This window comes from Microcaecilia unicolor, chromosome 12, assembly GCF_901765095.1.
Source record: "Microcaecilia unicolor chromosome 12, aMicUni1.1, whole genome shotgun sequence".
Classification (NCBI taxonomy): domain Eukaryota; kingdom Metazoa; phylum Chordata; class Amphibia; order Gymnophiona; family Siphonopidae; genus Microcaecilia; species Microcaecilia unicolor.
In genome coordinates this window covers 39,823,148-39,842,992 of record NC_044042.1, presented here as the reverse complement: position 1 = coordinate 39,842,992, position 19,845 = coordinate 39,823,148, and the positions used below count along the sequence as shown (strand labels likewise).

Here is a 19,845-nt window from a genome sequence, read left to right as displayed (position 1 = left end):
TATGGTGCTTGTTTATTTGAGGCTGTTTCTTATGTCCTAGCAGTGCTTGGGGAAAGGGCAGTCTCTCCTTGAAACTCAGCTTGGAAGGTTTTCTTCAGCTCCATCTCTTCATCAGCAGAAATCACAGAAACATTGACAATAGGAAAGTAGCTGTAGTATAGCTGGATTCCTCACTGGGTGTCTGGTTTTTCATTGCCCCTAGATTTATACCTATCACCAGTTAACAGTTTCAAGTTTATTAATATTTACTACCCTGCCTTACAGATGTGCCATCTAGGCGGCTTACAATCTAATAAAGAACAGAGTAAAAAAAAAAAAAGAAAAGAAAGATTCAGATAAGACAGTTTGGGGAAGGAGAGAAGAACGCCAATTTCGATAGGAAACAGGGGAGGGTAGAAACAGAAGGTAAGCTCCACTGTCTTCCATGGGAACCCATCTAGACCCTCAGTGCATATATAGGGATTAGCAAAAACATTATTGAAAAGAAATGTTTTAAGGTCAATTTTAAATTGGGTAAGGAATGTTAGTAATCGCAGTTGAGGGAGCAATGAATTCCATATGGGCACTATCAATTAGTTTTGATTGAGGGATTTAAGAGTACGAGCAGGGAAGTAAAATGTCATTTATACTGTATACCTTTATTTGGAAACCATATTGTATTACTTTTCTGTACAAGTTAATATAGCTTGGTGTGTAAAATTTTAAATCTTATAAAAAAAAAATTTTAATAGTCCGACTTCATTAACTCTTGATCTACTAACAGGCTTATTTTCGAAAGAGAAGGGCGCCCATCTTTCGACACAAATCGGGAGATAGGAGTCCTTCTCCCAGGGTCGCCCAAATCGGCATAATCGAAAGCCGATTTTGGGCGTCCTCAACTGCTTTCTGTCGCAGGGACGACCAAAGTTCACGGGGGTGTGCCAGAAGCATAGCGAAGGTGAGACTGGGGCGTGCTTAACACATGGAAAAAAGATGGGCGTCCCTGACGAGCACTTGGTCAACTTTACTTGGTCCATTTTTTCTTGCGACCAAGCCTCAAAAAGGTGTCCGAACTGACCAGATGACCACTGGAGGGAATCAGGGATGACCCCTTACTCCCCCAGTGGTCACCAACACCCTCCCACCCTAAAAAATAAATTAAAAAAAAAAATTTGCCAGCCTCAAATGTCAAAACCAGCTCCATCACAGCAGTATGCAGGTCCGTGGAGCAGTTTAGTGAGTGCAGTGCACTTCAGCCAGGCAGACCCAGGCCCACCCCTCTACCTGTTACACTTGTGGTGGTAAATGTGAGCCCTCCAAAACCCACCCGAAACCCACTGTACCCACATGTAGGTGCCCTCTTCACCACTTAGGGCTATGGTAATGGTGTAGAGTTGTGGGCAGTGGGTTTGGGGGGGGGGGGGATTTGAGGGGCTCTCGTGCTTTAAATCAAGACAGAAGAAATGTCCACCTGCTTTATAATTGTGGTAATTACTCTACTAACCCAATTACAGTTGATTTAAACTGATGAAAAATGACATAGCAGAGCTAGCTGAGTGCCACTGGCAGGAATGCCAGTACCACAAATGGAATTCTTGAAGTTTTTCCTGACTCCAGCTCTGAAGTCAGACCACACCTCCCTTGGCAAGTGACCTTCTTCTCAATTTGTCCCCTCATCCCACAGGATTTGAAGAGGTCAGCTGCTTCACTGATATGGTGGTTGTTGCTCCTGACTGCTACATACTGCCCTATCAGGATCCTCGTTACATGCGACAGTGTCCCCATCCTCTTTAAATACAGCATTGCTTGATTCTTGGATGACTGGAACTTGAATTCCATCCCTTCATTGCTGAGGGATAAGAAGTGCATCTCATATCATAGAGCAATTCAAGATGAGAAATTTTTCATAAGCTGAGTCTTTTATTTATAAAAGTATCTTGGATGGATAGATGTCAGCCAGGACACCTAGGCTTCCCATCCTGTTAAGATGTCAGATGACAGAGAAAGGCCAGGGCCATAACCTGGATGATCCCAAACATAGTGCGGCTTGACAGCACTGTTGAGGCAGAACTAGTCGTTTTGGAGATGGTGGTGGTGGTGGTAGTGGAAATGTTGTTAGGGCTTCTGAAAGTGGAGGTGGTGTTGGTGGTGGTGGCGTTGTTGCTGGTACTATTGGTGCTGGCCTTAGTGGTGGTGTTAGTAGCAGAGGTAGTGATGGTTTTGCTGGCAGCAGTGATGGTGGTGAATGTGGTAGCAGTGGAGGTGCTGGTAGCGATGGTCATGGAAGCAGGAGACGTGGTTGAATCAACTAGAATTTAAAAAAGAGAGATGTTAAATTAATGTAATATCCCCTAATTTCTCCAAGACATGCTAATGAACAAAATATGGACTAACAAATTTACAGTCGTAATACAAAATATAAGGTATATTAACATATAAATTATGCACCTGAGGTCAATTAACGCATATTAAAAAGTTATGATGTGTGTTTAAAATGATTTATTAACATGAATGTGTGAAATGAACAAAGCAAAAAAATCTGAAAAGGATTGAAAATGAACCAAATATTTTTGATTCCTACCGTAACAAAACGAGGTCAGGATGAGGTTCCTGATGTAGAAGGATCATGTGAACTCTAGTTCTCAAACTCTTTTGTAGAGCCTCCTAAGTCTCTAGAAAAAGTATTTTTAGTTATATGGTTAACATGAGGAACTTTTCAGGCACAGGGGTGATCAGTTCTTTGTCATTCCCTTAGTGGATGAGTAAAGTTATAAAAAAGGGAGAGCCCAGTGAACCCTAGGTTTTGCACTCAAGTGTTGGCAAGGAAGGGAAAAGAGGAGTCTGTTCCTTTCTTCTGGAGAGACGGTATCTCTTCTGATGTGCTTTTGGAGTGGGTCAGTGAAGATTCAAGAGGAGCAGTGCCCTGGAGGGTTAGTCTACTGGCCTTTGACTTGTTCATCAAAAGGTACTAAAATTAATTTACGGTTTGAACAGGCAGTTGTGGATGCCTTCAGATTTCAATTCATTTCCATTTATATTCAACTTTTGTCCTAATCAAAAGTACAAAATAATGTACATAATAACATAATCCACATAAAATCAGACCACTAACACCAATAAAAACAGTGATTCTATAGTCATTGCAACGTAATTTACAAACCAGCCTGTGGCAACAAATGCTGTTTTTAGGAGTTTTTTAAACACTGTCAAATTCTTCTTCTTCCTATGAGCACCAGTAACTTATTCCATTCGTTGGGCCACCAATGGAATAAAACCTCCTCTGTGTATATTCAAGCTGAGAGAGCTGAAAATTAGGCACCTCCAGCATACAAGAGTCTTCAGAGCGGAGCGATTGTCATGGTGATAGTCAGGTATTGAGACAACTCCTGGCATAACTCTGATGTGGAGGACAAGAACACAACTGGATTGAGAATACAGCTGTGATTCTGTTTTACAACATTTGAGAAATCTCAGCTCCTGCTGGGTGCAACCATTTCATGTCAGCACCTGCTGCCCCCTAGTGAGAAGCAGAAGAAGAGCTAACATCACCAACTGTTCTGTTGTGAGCACAACATGGCTGCCATGTAGCAGTTGGCGTCTCTCCTATGAGCTGAGATCCCAGAGAAGAACCACAAGTACTTTCACAAGGACAAAAAAAAAAAACAATGTTTTTGTTTATTTTACTATGATAACTGTCATTTAAAACATCTCACTGTTACTGAATCTGATAGACTGCATTTCATTTATTGAATTATATTCACACAGTACAGTGCAGTGTTTTATTATTAGATTGTGGTGAACCACTTAGTTTCCTGTATAGGATTAATCTGTGGTGTATCAAGTGCCTGGAATAAATAAATAAATAAAATAAATAAATACAGCTCATGCAGTGTCTGGAAACAAATACTAAGACAGGACTGGCAACTCCAGAAAGAGTGAGTGATCTCTTGAAACCAAGGCCTTCCAGGAGTTGCCAGTCCTGTCCTAGTATTTGTTTCCAGACACTGCCGCTAGCTCTTCTGGGACTACCGCTGGCTTAACGTGGCCATCGGCGGTAGTCCCACCCCGAGCATGCACCATTTCCGGGAGAAAAAGACCTCCCCCCCACCTCAGAAATGGCTTGCGTGGTGATAACCTGGTGGGAATCAGGCATCGCTGCATGCTGCCTGGTTACTGCCGGGTTAGCTTGGGAGCCCTTCTCGCCAACTCAAAGGGTGGCGGTAAGGTCCCCCCACCACATGGCCACGCAGTAAGAGTTCTCTCACCATGTGGCCATTTTTGGGGAGGGGGCTTTTACCAGCTGTGGAAAAAAGGACCCTGGCACATGGGAAAAACAGCCCCCGCTGCTATCACAGGGCCCTTTTTCCCGCAGCTTAGTAAAAGGACCCCTTAGTGCATGTGCACAGGGTACAGAGAGAAAGAGAGAGAGAGAGAGAGAGTAGGGCAAGAACTTTTCTCCTGGGTCATCAGCAAGCCTTTTCTCATGATTGTACTATGCTAAAGTGTCTGCTGGCATCCACTTTGGTATGATATGTCCTCTTGCTGGCAGACACAAAAGAGATCAACATGCAATGGAGAGGGTCAAAGCACACAACACAAACAGTCCAAAAAAGAAGCACAAAGGGCTTTTAAGGATGATACAAGTGTGCTTTATTGATAGCCCAAAGGTTGCATACACATGAGGTAGAAACATCAAGGAAATAATAGCACCATCCACCCTGCCAGTTGCAAGAGCGCAATCTGTTAACATTTCTGGTCACTGCCCTTGTGGAACCTGCTCAGTCTGCACTTTATCATTGACTTTGGACATTTTTACACACCCATGTACAGGTAAAATTTATCACCTCAAACATAGTTCTGACTGCAACACTGAGAGGGTTGTCTCATTTGACCTTGCTTTCTCATTTATGTTGGAAAAACCACGAGAAAGGTGAAAACCAGGATAACTGAGCACAGACGTAATATATGTAGAAAGAATCTTACTTCTCCTTTTTTTCAACATTGTCTGGAGTTCTCACACACTTTGGATGATTTGAGATTCCTTGTATTCAAAGTCATCAATACACCATAGCATGGTGGAGATGTCAATCAATTATTGTTACAAAATAAACAGTGCAGCATTTTTTAACTCAACACTGTCCAACTGGTTGATCTGAATGCATAAATTGATTATTCAGTATTTTTATGACATGTTTGTCTTTTACACCATGATGTGTTTACCTCACAGTTATTTATATATATATTTTATATTTTTTATTTGACTATTAGAAGTTTATGAAAAAATGTTTTAATGTATTTGTATTTGGTATGAGTACTTGTATCATATCTCATGATTTTCAATTGATGTTAATATTTTAAGTGGTATGATACATTTTATTTATTTATTTATTTGGGATTTATTAACTGCCTTTATGAAGAGATTCACCCAAGGTGGTGTACAGTAGGTACAGTTTAACTTAAAACTTATAATTTTGTTAACAGCATAACAATAGTAAAATAACCAAGAATAAACATAAATACAATAAGCGTTCCTTTTACTAAGCCATGGTAAACAGTGGCTTGCGGTAGTGTGGGTGCGTGTTTTGGTCTTGCGCTGGGCCATTTTTTACCACAGCTGAGAAAAAGGGCTTTTTCAATGGGCCAGGGAAATGGGTGTGTGCTGAAATTAAAACTACAACATGCCTATTTTTGGCCTGAGCCCTTACCACCACCCACTGGCCTAGTGGTAAGGGCTCATGCGCTACTCACACGATAACTATGTAGTGCGTGCCAACTGCTAATTCCTGCTGGCAATGCCCCCCCCCCCCCCCCCCATGGTAGAAAATAGAAAATTATTTTCTACTGCGGAATTTGGAATGTGCCAAACTCAGAACTACCACTGTGCGCCATGGGCGTACCTAGGTGGGGCCACGGGGGCATGGACCCCCACAGATTTAGCCCTGGCCCCCTCTACTTTCGACCCCCCCCATCGTTGACCCTCCCCCCGCCACTTTGGATCCCCCCTCCTGCCCTGCCACCAACCCTCTCCTGCCACCGCCAGGTACCTTTGCTGGCAGGGGTCCCCAACCCCCGCCAGCCAAAGTCTTCTTCAGCGCCGGTCTCCGGCGCCTTCGCTGATCTCTTTCTGTCAGTCCTGACTCCTGACGTCCTTCGTGCATGTCCTGTATGTAGCCCCATGCAGGATGTGCATGCAGGACATCAGGAGTCAGGAGACCGGTGCTAAAGAAGACTTCAGCTGGCGAGGGTTGGGGACTCCCGCCAGCAAAGGTACCTGGTGGCGGCAGCGACGGGGGAGGGTCGGCAGCAGCGGGGTCTAAAGTGGCGGAGGAATCAGTGGCTGGGGGAGGCGTGCTAAACTCTTCCCTCCCACCACCACCTCAGGCTCTGGACCCCCCTCCCATCGAGGTCTGGCTACGCCCCTGCTGTGTGCATGTGCCAGCCCAGTGGTAATGCTAATTTGGCATGCACTACCCACACATTAGCCCTCCCGCACCTTAGTAAAAGGGCCCCTAAATGAGGTAAACTTGAAAACAGTAAATTTAAACCTAATAATAGAACTAATGTGAAACAGTATCAAAAATATACACATTTCACAGCACTGGAATTCAAATACCAAAGATCCTATTATAATGTGTACTGAGAAGGAGGGAGATAGTGAGCTTTTCCCAATGTCGCAATGAGTATCTATGGCAGAAGCAGGATTGGAATGCTTTCTGGTGCATGCCCGCTGATGTAACTCCAGATTGTATAGCAACTTACCATTTGTCAAGGTAACGTTCAGCATGGAAGTGTTATTATCTGCAGCTCTGATATAAGCCCTGTGCAAAATGACAAAAATGTTTACTTGGTAGTAGATAAAGTCCATGTAGATATAGATAGATATATAGATATAACTATCTGGTCGATATTCAGCCCGCGACAGTCAGCGTTTGTTTTGTTTTTTATGCTGACTGCCGTGGCAAGAATTAACTCTGAATATTCAATGCTGGGCCATGTCCGCCCACCGGCGTTGAATATCCAGGGCTAATTCCTGAGATACTAGCCGCCAGAGCCTACAGGGATCCCTGCTGAATATCAGCTGGGACCCACATAAATAAATTTTCCCCCTTCAGGATGCCTGCACTCCCTCCCAATCCCCCTCCCCAGAAGCCAACAAAGCCTCCCCCTGCTCCAGCAGGATCCTCCTGCCTCACCCCACCCATACTGACCTGGAAACTGGAAGCATCCCCCATGGCCCCATGGTACTGGGCTTACTTACCAGTGGGGTAATGGGCAGAAGTACCGGAAGGCTGCTGCTAGAAGTTGTGGCAGCCATTATAGAGAGGCTGCTACAACGGGCAGGAGTGAGTGGGCAGGGCAATGGGAAGGTTAGCCAGCTAACGGGGGGGGGGGGGGTGGCTTTTAGTTCCAGGGGGTAGGAGTGGGGGAGAGAGCATCCTGAAGGGGGTCTGTCAACCATTCAGGAGTAGGTGGGAAGGAGGGGGGTCTGGGTGTGCTACTGAGTGGGAGGTGGGAGGGAGGGGAATCAGGAGGAGTTCCAGATGTGCCAGGAAGGGATTGTCATTTTAAAAAAGGCTCCAGGGGAGATCCGGGAAATTATAGACCGGTGAGTCTGACATCGGTGCCGGGGAAAATGGATTACTGAGACCGAGTCAGCACGGCTTTTGTGTGGGGAAATCTTGCCTGACCAATTTACTTCAATTCTTTGAAGGAGTAAACAAACATGTGGACAAAGGGGAGCCGGTTGATATTGTGTATCTGGATTTTCAAAAGGCGTTTGACAAGGTACCTCATGAAAGGCTACAGAGGAAATTGGAGGGTCATGGGATAGGAGGAAATGTCCTATTGTGGATTAAAAACTGGGTGAAGGATAGGAAACAGAGATTGGGGTTAAATGGGCAGTATTCACAATGGAGAAGGGTAGTTAGTGGGGTTCCTCAGGGGTCTGTGCTAGGACCGCTGCTTTTTAATATATTTATAAATGATTTAGAGATGGGAGTAGCTAGCGAGGTAATTAAATTTGCTGATGACACAAAGTTATTCAAAGTCGTTAACTCGCGACAGGACTGTGAAAAATTACAAGAGGACCTTACGAGACTAGGAGACTGGGTGGCTAAATGGCAGATGATGTTTAATGTGAGCAAGTGCAAGGTGATGCATGTGGGAAAAAAGAACCCGATTTATAGCTACGTCATGCAAGGTTCCACGTTAGGAGTTACAGACCAAGAAAGGGATCTGGGTGTCGTCGTCGATAACACACTGAAACCTTCTGCTCAGTGTGCTGCTGCGGCTAGGAAAGCGAATAGAATGTTGGGTATTATTAGGAAAGGTATGGAAAACAGGTGTGAGGATGTTATAATGCCGTTGTATCGCTCCATGGTGCGACCGCACCTTGAGTATTGTGTTCAATTCTGGTCGCCGCATCTCAAGAAAGATATAGTACAATTGGAAAAGGTGCAGCGAAGGGCGACTAAAATGATAGCGGGGATGGGACGACTTCCCTATGAAGAAAGACTAAGGAGGCTAGGGCTATTCAGCTTGGAGAAGAGACGGCTGAGGGGAGACATGATAGAGGTATATAAAATAATGAGTGGAGTGGAACAGGTGGATGTGAAGCGTCTGTTCACTCTTTCCAAAAATACTAGGACTAGGGGGCATGCGATTAAACTACAGTGTAGTAAATTTAAAACAAATCGGAGAAAATGTTTCTTCACCCAACATGTAATTAAACTATGGAATTCATTGCCGGAAAATGTGGTGAAGGCGGTTAGCTTAGCAGAGTTTAAAAAGGGGTTGGACGGTTTCCTAAAGGACAAGTCCATAAACTGCTACTAAACGGACTTGGAAAAATCCAAAATCCCAGGAATAACATGTATAGAATGTTTGTACGTTTGGGAAGCTTGCCAGGTGCCCTTGGCCTGGATTGGCCGCTGTCGTGGACAAGATGCTGGGCTCGATGGACCCTTGGTCTTTTCCCAGTATGGCATTACTTATGTACTTATGTACTTATTAGGGAGAGAAGAGGATGGCAGGACATTGGGCCAGACCTAGAATTTAACTGCGCACCAGTTGATATTCAGACTGGCGCCTGGTTTACTTTACCACATAAACTTGGTGGTAGCATATACATGCCAATTATATGTGTAAATGATTAAAATAATCCAGGTGAAAAACAGTACAGGAAAAAAGGAAAACATCTCGCAGATGGTGTCCAAAAAACTTCTTTATTTCAGTAAACTTCAAGAGCTATAAAGGAGACCCGACACGACTCATGTTTCGGCCCTACTGGCCTGCATCAGGGGTCTAGGAATTTGTCATATCATACATATTCCAGAAAGATCATCGGAAAAAGACTCCACTGGCAATTGCTGAAAAGAAAGCACTTGGACAACAAAACGCTGCCTTGACACCATATGACAAATTTCCAGACCTCTGATGCAGGCCAGTATGGCCAAAACACGAGTTGTGTCAGGTCTCCTTTTTTCCTCTACTGTTTTTCGCCTGGTGCATCCCATCTGTGGAGGTTTCTTCCTTCTGTTTGTGAATGATTAAAACACAAACACACTGTATGTTGGTATGTTTGCATGTGTATGTGCATTTGTGTATATCTATATTGGGGTCAATATTCAAAGTGATTTAAATGCCCAAGAGGAGGCTCCTGGCTCCTTAAATCATATGTTCAGGCCTAACTGGGGATGGTTAGCAGCACTTAACTAGACAGTTCTGTTGAATATCCTCTCTAACTGGCCAGACTAGGAGCAGAGTTAGAGTGGTGTGGCTACCTAGGCTGTTAGTAGAAATATTCAGCCTGTTATTTATTTATTTTAATTTTACTCACACTTTTTCCAGTAGTAGCTCAAGGTTAGTTACATTCAGGTACTCTGGGTATTTCTTTATCCCTGGAGGGCTCACAATCTAATTTTGTACCTGAGGCAACAGAGGGTTAAGTGACTTGCCCAAGATCACAAGGAGCAGCAGTGGGATTTGAACCAGTCACCTCTGGATGTTAAGACTGGTGCTCTAACCACTAGGCTACTCTTCCACTGAATATCTCTGCTGACTGGATAGGTAGCCACACTGCCCTAACTCTACCCCTGGACTGCCCAGAAACTGGCCAGTTTCAGAATGGGCAGTTAGAGATGATATTCAGTGGTAATGTCCAGTTAAGTGCTACTGAATATCCCTGCAATTTAAATGGCCAGGAGCCTCTCCCAGACCATTTAAAAATCACTTGAATATTGACTCCTATATATAGAAATATACACAAATGCACATAAACACCACATATGTGTGTGTGTGCGTATGCCTCTCTCTCTCCAGATATAGATAGATAGATAGATAGATAGATAGATAGATAGATAGATAGATAGATACACACACACAGTATATACATACACATATGTGAGTATATGTGATTATTTTAATCATTTACGCATGAATATGCTACCACCAACTTTCAAGAATTACCCCATATATGTGTACTTTAATACTGAAATAATAACATGCGCATACTTGCTGCACACAAAATTCTCTCATAAAGCAAAAGACTCATGAAATTTATGTTCATTTATGTTCACTTAAGATGGAGTCTTCCTCCCTGAGGAAGGAAGGCTTCTAACCATGCTGCCAATCAGTGATCTAAGCAGTATTGTTTTTGGATATTCACTGTTGATATTTGGGTATTGGCTAGAGTTGATTATTTGGGTATAGGTTTAATTGTTGCAGCCAGCGTTTAAATCTACTGCTGACCACTGTATTTAAATATGGGGAGATTATTTTTTAAAATATGAAAGAAAGGTTCCATCCATAAAGCCATGAGATGAGAAGACACTTTGTTTAAACAATATGTGTTTTGTCTTTCCCATCAGTGGTCCTCCAAAAGCAGAGACGCAGAGATTTGGAGGGCTGTTATAAAGGTTGTGCCACTGAAGGTGGTTACCAGGGAGTGTTCAAGAGAATGTCCTATGTTATTTCAAAACCATTTTCAAAATGGAAAAATAAGGGGGGAACCCCCCCCCCCCTTCAAATTTAGTTTTTTCCAGCACTGTCAATGGTATTCTTCCATTGCACACACTATATAATAGCACACACTAAGTAGAATAGCCCATAGCAAAAACAATAACCCAAAACAAAATAAAAGAAATAAAAGAATATAAAAAAATGGAAACAATACAAAACAAGTTTCCATTCACAAAACTATCCAAATAATAATGGGTTCAAGATCATAATGAGGAGACTTAAGTTAGACAGTAAGAGGACTTATTCAACTGTAAAGTTAAACGAATCATTTGAAGATATGAACAAGTGAAGGAGCATGTCCAGGACATGTTGATATGAGATGGCTTAGGTATGGTAGACCCTGCATACTGTCTTCTGGAAGGTCATGTACAGATTGTAAGACACAGTGGCATGGACAGCAGCTTGGAAATAAAATCAGATAGCTTTCTTACTTTATGGTGACAGATGTTACTGAGGTACTGCTGGGAGAGTTCCAGTTTGTAGTCAGTGAGGTTTGGTCGGCCGTCATCTTGAAGTAGACACCATTGCAAGATGAAGTCCCATTCCCCCACCCATTTTCGACATAACTATTAGTAGAATTGATCACTTGAAACAAAATGGTGGTGTTGCTTATTGAGCCATTAATTGTTACTGTAAAAAAAAAAAAAAAGAAAGAAAGAATGTATTTTCTTACTATAGGTACAGCCTAACTCTGCATTGGAGGCAATAGTTCATCTTTAAAACAAATATTGTTTTTGGATACATGTGTAACCCTGGTTTATCCATCAGTCAAGGCTGCAGGCTAAGCTCCCCAAGTCAGGTGCTTTGTACTTCAGATGAGCTGAACGCAGGCCAAGGCCGAAGAAAATCTCCAGTAGGTCGAAGGGTATTTTCACCCTGAGGGATGCAAGAGTCAGCTTTCAAATAACAACCAGCAGTCTCAATAGATTAACTTCAAACTTTCTTTTACTGGATCACCATCAAACCAACAACAGTTCAAAAACCAACCCTCATTTCTTCAATTTAAGTGCATAAGCGGCCAAAGTCACGTCTGATCAATGCCCATTATATGTCTGTCCCATCCTGGTTTAGGGATCCTCTGGCTGGATGGCAAAGTCCTGCCGGTGTTTTTAGGAGATAAAAGACTAGGAAGGCCACATTTTATGAGAGAAGCAATTCTTTAATTCTTACCAAGAGAAAATTACATTACAAATGCTGGTTTTTCATGGGGAGCGCAGGGGGCCCAAACATGTGGTCTACCTCTGCCTCTCCCCAACGTAATGCTCTGGTACAATTGTTTATATACCTTTTGTGTTAAGCAAGGCTTCAGGGATTATCTTCCTGAGAGATCATTCTGTTCTCTGTTCTCACAATATATTTTCTCTTAAGTGCTACATCACATTCTTCTGTTCATCCATAATTGCACCTTTCCCACGGCAGCTTGCACGTAGGAATGTCTTATTAGATCAGGGGTCTCTGGTCCACATACTTCTCTTCCTTTTTGCCCTGTTTCAAAGTGCCCTTTCACTCTGCTTCACAATGCACAATTGTGCTCATTATTTACACTGGGAGCGGGGATCCTCCACACCCACATCCCTCCCACCTGGGGTGTCTTTTTTCCACCAGACTCTCCTTTCTTCTCACAGTTCCCCTCAGTCTACTGACAGAAATTTCAGCAATCAGCCACACCAAAGTCCACCTACTCAGCTCCCCCTCAGTACTCAGGGTCTCAGTGGGGGTAAAGCAACCAAAGATCCCGATCTACTTTTCACAGTCCCTTTTTGTTCCTTCTTCCACCCTGCTTCTGGTGTCTGGGTTCATCCTATATCCACCCACCAGGCTAGATTTACCAGCCCCCGTTATTATAGTGAACTCCAGAAAATCTACCTACTGCCTTGCAGCAGAGGCATTTTCTTGGTGGGGGAGGGTCACACATGGGAAACATATTTTATCTCTTACAAAACATTACTTGTCTGGACAGTGCTATTGTCTAATAATGAGACAATCATCATGTGATCATTCATCTTCTCCTTACATTGAAAATATATTTCTAGATAACTGCAATTCTTCTTTTTGCTATATGGTCTAATATTGAGTTACTATAAAATAAAGTTCCAGGAACTACTTTATATTAAATGGTTTACTTGATTTTAGAAAACAGACTTACTTAGGTCAGAAACTAGTGAGCAGGTGGAACCAGGTTGGGTTCAGAAACAGAACCAAATGTATAGGTAGATGAACCAGAATCAAAGCAAACTGCAGAGACCTGAATAAGAATTAGAACCTGGATATTACTACTACTACTTATAATTCCTATAGTGCCACTGGAAATACACAGCACTGAACACAACTGGACCAGAAGCAGAAACAAGGGGCTCCAATAACAAGCTACTGGCATCAAGGCCTAGCCAGAAGCAACCAAGCGAGGTCACTTTCAGCTGGGTCAGAACCAGAAAAAGAGATACAGACAGGAATGAGAAGTAAATCTCAGTCTTTTGAGTCAAAAAGAGGCAACTGCCAAATGAACCTGAATCAGAATCCGGGATACTGCCAAGCAGATCAGACCAGAATGAAGACACAGACATGTGGGTCAGAACCATAGGCGCCCCGTATAAGAGGCTTGGGGAGGCTAAGCCTCCCCAGCCCAACCGACGCTGCTGCCGCCGCACCTTTAAATATTATATTTTTGCTGGAGTCGCGGGCAGCGCCGGCATTGAAGGCATCAGCAGGCTCATCTCGGTTCCAGCAGCCTTCCCTCGCAAGTCGCATGATGGTTCCGGCCTCTTCTGATGTACTACCTGTTTCTGCAAGGGCGGAGCCATCATGCGACTTGCGAGGGAAGGCTGCTGGAGCCGAGATGAGCCTGCTGATGCCTTCAATGCCGGCGCTGCCCGCGACTCCAGCAAAAATATAATATTTAAAGATATGGGGGGGCAGGAAGGAAACGAGGGCTGCCTATCGGGGAGCGAGGGCAGACGGGAGAGGAGAGGAGGGTTGCTGCACATGGTGGAAGAAGGGGAGAGGAGAGGGCAGGGGAGAGGAGGGTTGCTGGACATGGGTGGATGGAAGGAAGGGGAGAGAAGGGTTGCTGCACATGGTGGATGAAGGGGAGAGGAGAGGAGAGGGCAGGGGAGAGGAGGGTTGCTGGACATGGGTGAATGGAGGGGAGAGGAGGGTTGCTGCACATGGTGGATGAAGGGGAGAGGAGAGGGCAGGGGAGAGGAGAGTTGCTGGACATGGGTGGATGGAAGGAAGGGTAGAGGAGGGTTGCTGCACATGGTGGATGAAGGGGAGAGGAGAGGGCAGGGAGAGGAAGGTTGTTGGACATGGGTGAATGGAAGGAAGGGGAGAGGAGGGTTGCTGGACATGGGTGAATGGAGGGGAGAGGAGGGTTGCTGCACATGGTGGATGAAGGGGAGAGGAGAGGGCAGGGGAGAGGAGAGGAGAGTTGCTGGACATGGGTGGATGGAAGGAAGGAAGGGTAGAGGAGGGTTGCTGCACATGGTGGATGAAGGGGAGAGGAGAGGGCAGGGAGAGGAGGGTTGTTGGACATGGGTGGATGGAAGGAAGGGGAGAGGAGGGTTGCTGCACATGGTGGATGAAGGGGAGAGGAGAGGGCAGGGGAGAGGAGGGTTGCTGGACATGGGTGGATGGAGGGGAGGGGAGAGGAGGGTTGCTGCACATGGTGGATGAAGGGGAGAGGAGAGGGCAGGGGAGAGGAGAGTTGCTGGACATGGGTGGATGGAGGGGAGGGGAGAGGAGGGTTGCTGCACATGGTGGATGAAGGGGAGAGGAGAGGGCAGGGGAGAGGAGGGTTGCTGGACATGGGTGGATGGAGGGCAGGGGGAGAGGAGGGTTGCTGCACATGGTGGATGAAGGGGAGAGGAGAGTTGCTGGACATGGGTGGATGGAGGGGAGGGCAGGGGGAGAGGAGGGTTGCTGGACATGGAGGGGGAGGGAGGAGTGAGAGAGGAGATGAGATGACGGAAAAGGAAGAGAGTAGAAAAACTGCACATGGATGAAGAAAATAGGGAAAAGCTAGATCCACTGGACAGTCAAGTTTGCGGAGGACCCAGCTTTTACTTACGGATGTAGGCCAAGAAATGAAGAAGAAAGGTGGAAAGTAAACAAATAAATGGAAAGGAAGCCCTGGAAACAGAGTTAAGAGGACAGATACTGTAGCAGCGGAATCGGATACGGGGCCAGCACAATCAGAAAAACAAAGTCACCAAACAACAAAGGTAGAAAAGATCATTTTATTTTCATTATAGTGTTTGGAATATGTCCACTTTGAGAATTAGGTGTTCAACATTAAAAGTTTATTTACTTATTTATGACATTTTATCCCACATTAAACATGAATTAGGATGTTTTGTGGCTCTACATGAGAATTGTGAAATTATGATCCCTTGTTTCAATATTGTTGACAGTCTGCATTTTCCGTATGGGTGGTATATTGGTGTATTAGGTTCTGCCCAGTGTAATATTTATGGTACAGTAAGGTTCAGAGTGTGTTTTTGCACAAAGTTGTGCATAGTGTTTTGCAGTTGAGCGATTGTGGTTAGTATTTGCTTTGAGCAACCACTTTATTCTTCGACATATGATACATAACTAATATCTAAATTTAGTAAAAGGTATTAATTGTGACATTTATTTTTATTTATTTTTTTTCTGTGTGTGATCAGACAATTATGGATTTAAACTCCACCCCTGGCCCCACCCCTAACCCCGCCCCCTTTAGCCTCCCCAAACAGTTGGGCCACCGACCGCCTATGGTCAGAACCAGAGACACCTCTGACTTTCCTGTGGCTTTTGTAATTTAGATGTGTGGCTTTTCCAATTTTTCCACTTTCAGTGCTCTTTGGTTCAGTACCATGAGATATCCACAGAGTTCCAGTACAAACCCCCAGAGTCTTCCAAATTCACCCCTTTATTTTAATTCTCTGCTATGAAATCTGTAAGGTAGGACCAGGCTCTCCTCGTTGGCAGTTTTCTTTAGGGTCTGAGACACTTCCTCAGACTGAGCTCTGACTGCACTCACATTTTTATTATAAACCACTCTGGTTTGTTTTTAACAAAATGGGTCGTATAACAAATGTTTAAAATTATCAAACTATTTTAACCTTTTATTTCATTTTATTAATGATGGAGGAGGAGTTAGTCTGGTGCCCCACAAGAACCTACTTTTGGGTCCTAATCCCCAGTGAGAACTGCTCGCCTAACCTATTTTCGCTCTATCTTCATCCATCTCTGCTTATATGAAAGAATCTTAAATAATCCAAAATCTTAAACCCAACCCATAATCCAGGTACCCTCCCCCCCCCATCAAGCTAAGGTTACTGGATAAGGGGTAGAAGAGAACCACCTAGTGGTTAGGGTGGTGGACTTTGGTCCTGGGGAACTGAGTTCGATTCCCATTTCAGGCACAGGCAGCTCCTTGTGACTCTGGGCAAGTCACTTAACCCTCCATTGCCCCATGTAAGCCGCATTGAGCCTGCCATGAGTGGGAAAGCGTGGGGTACAAATGTAACAAAAAAAAATGAACTGGCAAAAATCAGTGGGGGAAAAAACTAAAGTCACTGGATTATTTTGGTTACATTTTGGAAACCAATCTTTCTGTCCTTTTCTGCTAAGAAGTGCATATTTTCTAGCAAAAAAGGTGCCGGTACTCGAATACCAGGCCATCCGTCAGGGATGGGATGATCACTGAGGGACCCAGCCCAGAATAGCCAGGCCCCCTACAACTAGTCACAGAATCTATGACAAGGCAGAATTGGTGTGTAGAGCCTGAGCTTTTTCATTAAAACTTGGGGACCATGGGTCAATTTTTACAGACAGTGGAAAAGATGCCGGTACTTAGTACCCCCCCCCCCCCCCAAGTACCACCTCAAAAAAAGCCCTGCTGCTAAGTGACTTTGCCCTTCAAGTTCTGCTTTCTAACCCAACAAAGCAGGTTTCAAACAGAATTGTCAGCTAGACAAATAACTATACCATGCTTCAATGCCTTCTGTGTTTTAATACCTTGTGTCACGTTTAATTATGGTAAATCTTTTTTATTAAAGAAATTAAATAAACAGTCAAGTATCCAGAACAGTGGTTCAGTTTTTAACTTTTAGAACAAATCCAACTCCTAACCGAACGCCTACCCCACTCCTAACCCAATATCCCCAATCTCATTTAACAGTTTGTTAAAGTCAAAATCTGAGTCTGAACATTGCACAACAACAACAACAAAAATTGAAATATGCAACAAAGACTTGTGAACCAAAGATACAAAAACGCACTAGACTGTAAAGAACTTGTACTCTTATCGCTTCCAGCAGTAGTCTCAAAGATGAGCATGTGTATCTAAAAGAAAAACAACCCAACCCCCCTCCCCATACACACACAAAGGACTGAGTACCAAACCTAGGGGCCCTTTTACAAAGGTGTGTAGTGTCCAACGCGCATCTAATTGGAACTACCACTCGGCTACCACATACCCTGGGCGGTAATTCCATTTTTGACGTGCATCCAAAATACGCGGTAAAAATATTTTCTATTTTCTACCGCGTGGCACTTACCTGGTGGTAATCTGCAGTTTACGTGCACTGATGCTTACCTCCCGGTTAGCAAGTGAGACCTTACCGCTCAGTCAATGGGTGGCGGTAAGTTCTCAGGCCAAAAATGGATGCAAGCTCATTTTAATTTTGTCGCACGTCCATTTTTGGCCACAAAAAAAGCCTTTTTTCCAGGCACGCTGGAAAATGGACCTGCGTGTGTCCAAAACACGCGCCTACGCCAGAGCAGGGCACTTTTAGGCGCGCCTTAGTAAACGGGCCTCCTAGGTTCTCAAGGCCTGCTCATAATGAGAATTTATTCAAAATAACACTACATACTTGAGAGGACAAAGATAAGGTTCGCAAATGGCCCAAAATCTCTGCTTGCATTTCAAAGTAAGGCATGCATTCCAAGCTTCCATGAGCAATAAATTATGCCAATAAAGCAGTCCTCCAATACCAAAAATTTGGTGAAGAGCTCATGGTCCAATGTTGTAAAATACATTTTTTACCTACCACACTAGCCTTATATAAAAATATACATTTCTTTCGACCAAGTGAACCAAAACGCTCCACCTGTCCAAAAATATTACCAACAGAAGAAAATAGCCTTATGGATCAACTGTCAAAAATGTTTAATAGAAGGGCAAAACCATAAAGAATGAGAAAGCATGGCATCAGATGGCCACACTTAGTACACGTCATGGAAGAAACACAACCAGCATAACAAACTTGTTTAGGAGAAAACTAAGATCTGTAAGGATCCTAAATTGACAATCCCTATAGTAGCACTGTCCAGATGACTAAGTATCGATTGCAATAATTTAATAACCGCCCCCTCCCGGATTCGAATTCCCAATTCAGTCAGGTCACGGTTAATTAAACAGCTGCTAACAGAACAGCAGCATTAAGCTAAGCGAGGCACAACACATTAGGAAAGGACAATGTTCAAGCCACAAATGCAGAATCACGCAAACTCTTTAAAATTTATCTTTACCCTTTATTAAGGACAATTTTATATTAAGGAGAGATCGTCTGCTGCTGTTACTGTCACGAATACACAGATTTCACGTTCCTTCTTACCCTTCACTGGAAGATTGCAAGAAAACTAAGCACAAGTTCTTCCAGAGCACAGAAACCCAGGTCTGCTCTTACCTGAATTCTAGACTTTCAAGAACGAGATAAAACAATGCAGCACTGGATAGACCAAATGTACAGTATTCATAAAAAAAAGGCAATTCTGTAATTGAGTACATGCAGTTACATGTGCCTTGTGAACATAAGTGCACAGAAAACCAGCACTTAAGTGCACTACATGCTATTCTATAAGTAAGCATGTAACTGCAACAAGGTGTCCACATGGGTGTGGTATGGGCATGTCTCCAAGTTACACACATAACTTATAAAATACTATCAGTTATGTACATAGTATGGTGTACGTAGGTGTGCCCACTTACGTCTACCATTAACCTGACATAAATGGTTGCACCTAACTTTAGGTGTGCCAACACATGTTTACACTAGTATTTTATAATGGAATCTTGGTGTCCAGATGTTGGTATAGAATAGACGCTCCCTGCACATCATTAGGGCTCCTAATTGGAGGAGCCCTGTTACAGAATTCCCAAGACCCTGTATATAGGACTAGGCATCAGCAAATCATAACAGCTGAAGGGTGCAGAAGTATATAGACAGAATGTTTAAAAAAAACACAGATCAGACTTACCACTGTAAGATGAGTTTGCTTTATAGGAAGTGGGACTCACAGTTAGATTATAATTATTACCCTCTGAAATAGTAAGAGAACAGTCCCCAAAAGTGTCATCCAGTCCATAGACTGGTATTATCAGTGCACCATACAAGAGGCAGAGACTGATGATCATCACTTTGGCCATTGCAAATTGAGTCTTCCTCTGCTGTGAGGCACTTGTACCAATAAATTATGAACAGGGAGACTCGCTGCTATTTATACAGTGCCACCTACATCTGGCCATGCAAATTCTTCCACAAAAGAGGGAGGGGTTACTGACTAGAAAGCACCTTTATTTTTACTTCCTTCTGCCTGAGGGCTACCTTGTCTCCATATATAGAGGGCACTTTGGTTCATGGCATTCTTAGCATTCACTGTGGTCTGCTACATTTTTCTTAACCTAATCACTCCATTTATTTTAGAGGGGGGTTTACTTACTTAAAGGTGTCGAAAATGTTATGCAGACAAACTGAAAATTAATCTCAAATGTTTATACAGGGTCCCTGTGGTCTTTTGCAAGGACTGTGATAGAATCTTCCAGATAGAATGCCTCTCCCTTGTGCATGCCTGGTTGAAATG

At 43.7% G+C, this 19,845-nt stretch overlaps 1 protein-coding gene across 1 annotated transcript; it reads right to left on the bottom strand.

Moving 5' to 3' along the window:
- Positions 1–1,368: 1,368 nt before the first annotated feature.
- Positions 1,369–19,443, bottom strand: LOC115482118 (integumentary mucin C.1-like). The gene is made up of 4 exons (XM_030221687.1): positions 19,243–19,443; positions 11,430–11,628; positions 6,739–6,797; positions 1,369–2,287 (listed from the first exon to the last, which is right to left on the bottom strand). The coding sequence occupies exons 1-4, from the start codon at positions 19,409–19,411 to the stop codon at positions 1,962–1,964; spliced, it is 753 nt and encodes a 250-aa protein (XP_030077547.1). The 5' UTR covers positions 19,412–19,443; the 3' UTR covers positions 1,369–1,961.
- Positions 19,444–19,845: the final 402 nt, after the last annotated feature.

Excerpts from the sequence above, each read along its gene's own strand:
- LOC115482118 (XM_030221687.1), bottom strand. The coding sequence starts at position 19,411 with ATGGCCAAAGTGATGATCATCAGTCTCTGCCTCTTGTATGGTGCACTG. Across the intron at positions 6,798-11,429 it reads GTAACATCTGTCACCATAAA|GGCTTATATCAGAGCTGCAG; the intron begins GTAAGAAAGCTA and ends CATTTTGCACAG. Across the intron at positions 2,288-6,738 it reads GAACGTTACCTTGACAAATG|TTGATTCAACCACGTCTCCT; the intron begins GTAAGTTGCTAT and ends TTTAAATTCTAG.